The 6,000-nt window shown below is 52.6% G+C and overlaps 1 protein-coding gene across 2 annotated transcripts in view; it reads left to right on the forward strand.

Moving 5' to 3' along the window:
- The window catches only part of STXBP1 (syntaxin binding protein 1), a 70,422-nt gene extending 64,733 nt beyond the window's left edge, over positions 1-5,689 (forward strand). For both annotated transcript variants that reach the window (XM_089913774.1, XM_022578677.2), the window contains one exon: positions 3,719-5,689. In XM_089913774.1, the coding sequence (XP_089769900.1) occupies positions 3,719-3,801 (83 nt within the window). In that variant the 3' untranslated portion in view covers positions 3,802-5,689. The remainder of the gene's footprint in view (positions 1-3,718) is intronic.
- The last annotated feature ends 311 nt before the right edge of the window (positions 5,690-6,000 follow it).

Consider the following 6,000-nt stretch of genomic DNA (forward strand, 5'->3'; position numbering starts at 1 on the left):
GGCTTCTCAAAGGACAAGTGAGCAATGACAGACCACTTGCAGAGTCAGAAAGAATCACAAACCCAGACCCCAGGGGCTCCTGCTAGGATTCATTCTGGGATTCCCTGCTTTGGAAGATGCCTCTTCTTTGCACACTGCTTCCTCTGTTTTATGTTCAATCAACAGAGAGGCCTCAGCTGCCATCAGAGCAGAGCGAGCACGAACAGACTCTGGCTGTTTGCTCCTGGCTTCTGAAATGCTTTGTTGAACAGTGTTGGATTTTAGAGAGTTCAGTTAAGAAAAAGTGAGGCACAGAGCCCTCATACCAGGGAGGTCAGAAAGCAGGTGAGCCTTCCGACTTGCCCACTTCTGTTGCGATTGTCCGGGTGACCAAAGCTGAGGACACTGCAGGGCGTTAGCGAGGCTGGGTGGTCTCCTCCCCCACATTGGTGTTTGCAGGAACTTAGCTTTTAAGGGATGGGTTTCCCCTGCTCAGCAGTGAACGAGCGTCTGCCGTGGGCCCTGTGTGGGTACCAGTGCTGTGCTCCATCCTCCTGGCCCCGCTCTCTCCTCCCGGCCCCTCTCTGTCCTGGAGCCGAGGCTGGCTCCCCAGGGCTGGGCTGAAGGGAGTGGGCATGGATAACTGAAGTGCACAGATGCCACCAAGCCTTGGCTCAGTGCCCACTAATCAATCCACCATTTCTCTCAACTGTCTAAGAAATGAAATCTCTTTTATTTTTTTTTTTTGCGGTACGCGGGCCTCTCACTGTCGTGGCCTCTCCCGTTGCGGAGCACAGGCTCCGGACTGCGCAGGCTCAGCAGCCATGGCTCACGGGCCCAGCCGCTCCGCAGCATGTGGGATCTTCCCGGACCGGGGCGCGAACCCGTGTCCCCTGCATCGGCAGGCGGACTCTCAACCACTGCGCCACCAGGGAATCCCTGAAATGAAATCTTTTGATTAGATCTTCACCTCGGTGCTCTAGGTGGTTTATGTTAAAAGTACTGACCATTAGGGAATGTCCAGGAGGCCTCAGGAACTGATGAAAGGGCTCCGAAAGGCTGGCTTAGACCTATTACAGAGCACTTAACATGGGAGAGTTTTTTTTTTATTATTATTATGTTGAGTACTTTGCTTTATTCTAGATCGGGGTCAGATAAGTTTCATTTTTCAGTGGGACTCAGATTTGAATCTGAACGCAGAGCTGATCCAATGCCCAGCTGCTTTTTCAGCATTCCCTTACACATCCCCTCCTGGGGCAGGAAGCCACAGGGCCCCCAGAATTGAGAGCAGTGGCATGGCTTCTGGGCCTGGCTGTGCCACCGACACGCCTCACCACGCTGGGCGTCTTGGATGTGGGTGGGCAGGACCACTGTCTTCCACGTCTGGCAGATCATCAAACTCACCTGGGCTGCTCTTAAATATCCAATTTAAACCTGTCGTTCACCGGTACTGCCCTCAGTAGTCTGAGTCAGCAGGACTGTTTCAGCCAAAGCCAGGAACAGCTCGACCAGCTGATCTGTGGGAACTCCTGTGGTTTTCAGGCGCCGTCCGTGAGGAAGGAAGGACTTTGTCCTGGTGGAGGTCAGTGTGTCTGGCCCCCAGCTTTGACAGTCTGGATGACTTTGTTTTGGAGACCACCGTTCACGGTTCAGTGTTGCAGTTATGTAGAGTAAGAGGGACCCTCAGAGCAGTAGAACCCACTTGCTGTTCTAGAGGGCCTACATGGTCAGCCACCTGTGGGTTCAAGTGAGAACATTTGCAATGTTTGTGGTGGTAAAAAGCTTGACCAGGGTATTGAAGCGATACAGCTGATTGTGTGGCAAGAATTGGCCCTCAGGTGATTCGGATTAACACCAGCTGGTCTGCATCCTTTAAAGAGACCAGGTATTGATAGTTAGGGCCCAGGGCCGGAACTGTTGCCTGATACTGTTGGTCCTGGAAGTTTTCTGCTTTCGGTCAAAGATTGGGAACACCAGATGGTCAGCAATCAGATAATATCCGGAAGTTCTGAAGCGTGGATTCCTTCACCTCCTTCTGGCCTCCCTCCAAGTCCTGAATCTGCACATAAGCAAGGGTAGGGGACACCTTGGGATAGGCATCTGCTCAGAGGCCTTTTGGCTGCAAGGGAGGACGTTAGGGACAGTTTCTCTGGCACATGCATTGCCTTAGCCTAGGTAGCCCCCAAGCTAATCCCCCGCACGGAGTTCCCAGCAGCTGTCTTTCAGGTATAGACACTCAGACTGCTGCATCGAGTTGAGATTTGGAAGGCTTTCATTCTGCCAGTGGTTCTGGTCAGAATTTGGTAACGTTTATTCCTGTTTCCTCATTTGTGGAGCAGCCTGTGACCTTTAGGACTAGTAGAAAGATAAGGTCACAGAATTGAGTGTCTTCGGGGGAGAGGGGGTCACACTGCTGAAACCGGTGTCACATTTGCCAAAGGAGCCTCGAGTCTGCAGAATGAGTCAGCTTTGGGCGCAGGGGCTGGCGCAGGCTGCACTCTCAGGGCATCCCACTCCGCACCTCGGGGAAGTAGCTGGGGACTGGTTCCTCACTCAGCAGGCCCTGGTGGGGGCTGCGGCTTGAGCTGCAGAGAACAGGATGTTAAGAAGCCTCTCACACCAGAGAGGGCTTCACCAGTGTTCTGGTCTGGACTGACCAGGAAGGCTCCAGGCTGCAGTGCCAGCAGTCACAGGTCAGCTGAGCAAGTAGCGGTCAAAGGCATAGGGACCCTGGTATTTGGAATCACTCCCAACAAGCCAGCCAGAGCCTTCTTTTGCCTGCCCTCAGGGTGGAAAATCTGGCATCCCGTGGTTTCTGGTCCCCTCCTCATGTGAAGGCCCACTCACTTGGCCGCATCTCCAGGGAGGCACATTTTCAAGTACGGGTCTCTTTTGTTCAGTTCTTCTCTCCCACCGGGATCTCTTTCTTTGAAGCCTACTGCTGCATGCATGCAGGCCTCATGCTCACACGCCAGTCACTCCTGTTCTGTTTAAGTCCATGTTCAAACCACACGATCCATGCATCTTTTTTTACTGCACTTACGAGATCTCTCTCTCTCTCCTTATGAAAAAGGACTTCATTTTTTTTTTCTGTTTTCTTTTTGCAGTAGAAGTATATCTAATTCCATTAGCTTAAATTTTTGCAAGCATTTCTAACCTCTTACAATGCGCGGTCTCTGCAAGGTAAGGCCTCAGGTACCCCGGCCCTTCCCCCTTCACACCTGAGGTCCCTCCCACCACGCAGTCCCAGCCAGCGGGCTCCCGGAAGGCAGTGGCTTCCCCCAGGTGCTCTGCCCGTCCTCTTCTTCCTCCCTACCTGCACCACTCTTACCACACACAGTCCCCCCTGCTAACCCCTGCCCCATTCCCAGCCTCTTCCCCGGCTGTGTGGTTTGGAACTTCTCTCCCTGGCTTCACCTTGAGTTCAGGAGAGAATTAGAAGTGCAGCTGCCCTGTCCCCTGGCAGATGGCAGCGCTGAGCACTGATGGAGAGGCGGGCTCCTTCCTTGGTACAGCCCGGGACCCTGCCCAAGCCAGAGGGTGTGTTCTGTTTATCCACAGCCCTCACATGCCTCCCAGGCCTACTGTGACAAGGCCCCAAACCCCAGTCCCCAACCCTCCCTGCATCTGGGTGGGGGAGGGGGAACGGCTACAGCTCTGGGGATAGAACAGGGCAGGAAAGGGGAAAGTGTTCGAAACCGGAGCTGGCAAGCTCACGGTCTTTTCTGCCTTCCTCCAGGATCCACGCACATTCTCACCCCACAGAAACTGCTGGACACGCTGAAGAAACTGAATAAAACAGACGAAGAAATAAGCAGTTAAAGAATAAGCCACGCCTCCAAAAACCGAACCCTCTCCCCAAAGTGCTCGCAGCCCTGACCACCGCTGACCGCCTCGGTTCCTTTGCTGACCCCCTTCTCCCTCCATCGCCTGCCCCAGCTCTGCACGCCCGGCCGGCACTGTCGCCAGCTGCGTTCTCGTGTTTGGTGATGCCCTCTTCTCGTTTGAAACAAAAGAATGCATTGTGTTTTTTTAAAAAAAGAGTACCTTCTAGATGTATCCTGGAGATGTTCGGTGTGAGGGACGTGCTGCTGGAGGGTTTCTGAACTGCTTAGGACGATGAATGGACACCTGCTCCCCGTTGGTCATGATTTTATGACCTTGTACATAAGCCAGCGTGACGTGTGCACATTGCTTGCGTATGGGAAGGTAGATGTTTGGGTGTTTTTAAAAACCCATTTGGGATTGTTCCTGTTCTTGTTGGGAATCACTGAGATGTCCGTTCTTGGAGTATTTTAAACTGAGGATTAATCTGTTATCTTCACTCCAGTTCCTACCCCTCAGTGCCAGCTCTCATCCAGATAAGCTTGGAAGTGAAGCTCAGGTGACATCTCGAGAGGTTTGAGCTGGAGTCGACCTCTGCCCTCCCCAGGGGGTTCATTCCCCCCCTCCCCCGTGCTGGAGGTAGGGGCTGGGGGCGTCCACGGGAAGTCAGGCTGGGTGCCTGTCGTGGCTCCCTCCCTGGCCGCTGCCGCAGCGCTGTGATCCTGTTCTGTGGTCTGTCACTGTCCCCAGATGAGTGAGGAGCAAGCCCCCACCGGGGACCTGGGTCCCTTGGAGAAGCAGTCAGACCTGGTCCTTCAGACCAGACGCCATCTTTCCCCAGGCATCACCCCCGACAGAGCTGCTCTCAGCAGGGTCAGCCTGGGTAGAGCTCACGGGACAGGAGCGAACCAGAGCAGAGTGAGTTCCGCAGGCTCCTGGTCAGAGGTCCCTTTCCTGTAGAGCACGGTCTGTGCCCCTGACACTTCAAACCACCTGAAGAGTAGCCCAGTGGACTTATCCAGACCCTGATCCCACTCAGGTTATCCTCCGTTTAAGATACTTGCTAACACTTTATTTTGTGTAGTGTGGGGTCATATGTTGTCGTGCTTGTAAGAGAAAACGATCATTTTATTCTCTGTATAAAAACGTAGCTGTATAAGGCTTAGCTCTGATGCAGACATTAAAGAAGCAAAGGCAGGAAGGACGTCTCGTCGCCCTCAGGACTCGGCAGCTCGTTCTCCGGAAGGGAGCGCGCTATTTGTTCTGCTGCTGTTGTGAACTATAATGACAGTGGAAGTCACAAAAATGTCCCGCGCCCACCCCCACCCACCCCCTTAGCCCCTGCAAACCGTGTGTGTATATTACTGTCTTGTGGCGTCGTCATTGCCAACGTGCTGTGTGCTAGTTATCCGCGGCCCTCACTTCCCTTTCAGAATATACTCCTCACCAGCCCCGTTAGATGCATCGTGGCATTCTCTTCTCAAGGCTTTGAAATCTCCCCTTTGCACTCAGATTAGTTTTCAGGTCTGTCTCCCTTCCCCCCTTACAAGATCTCATTTCCTTAGGACAGACTGTAGGGACCTGCCTTGGTTTGTTTCTTCTTGTTACTGCTTGTTTTGTCCCCTGCCCTTGACCAAACAAACGATCGATGCTCATGCTTCAGGACCTTGTTTGTCCGACATGTTGGTTTTCCTTTCTCTGTTATTTATATAAAAATAATTTATCAAAAGGATATTTAAAAAAAAAAAAGCTAGTCTGTCTTGAAACTTGTTCACCTTGAAATTATCAGAATCTCAGTGTTTGAAAGTATTGAAGCACAAACATGTATCATCTCTGTACTGTTCTGTACTAAAGCACTCGAGTCTAATAAATAAATCAGTGCCCATTCACGGTGTCCAGGGTGACTCGCGGCCTGGTTTTACTTTGGGGAGCGGAAGGAGAAAGGCTTTGTCAGTGGTCCACTGGGGAGGAGCCCAGCCACCCCTGGCTGTGGCTCGGAGCCTTCCGGATCCATTCACTGTTACTTGCATTAGGATCTAGAGCTACCTGGAGTCTGGAGACAATCCATGAAGTGGGTACTACACTGCCTGAGACCAGGCAGTTCTTCCAGCGTCCTGTGTCTCTGTATATAGAATGTCTCTCTATCGCAGAGACAGCATGGCTCTGTCTTGGCAGGTGGCGCCCCACTCGAGCATT

The sequence above is a fragment of the Delphinapterus leucas genome, chromosome 6 (assembly GCF_059928025.1).
Source record: "Delphinapterus leucas isolate spDelLeu-1000000601 "Yukka" chromosome 6, BTC_Dleu_Yukka2, whole genome shotgun sequence".
NCBI classification, from domain to species: domain Eukaryota; kingdom Metazoa; phylum Chordata; class Mammalia; order Artiodactyla; family Monodontidae; genus Delphinapterus; species Delphinapterus leucas.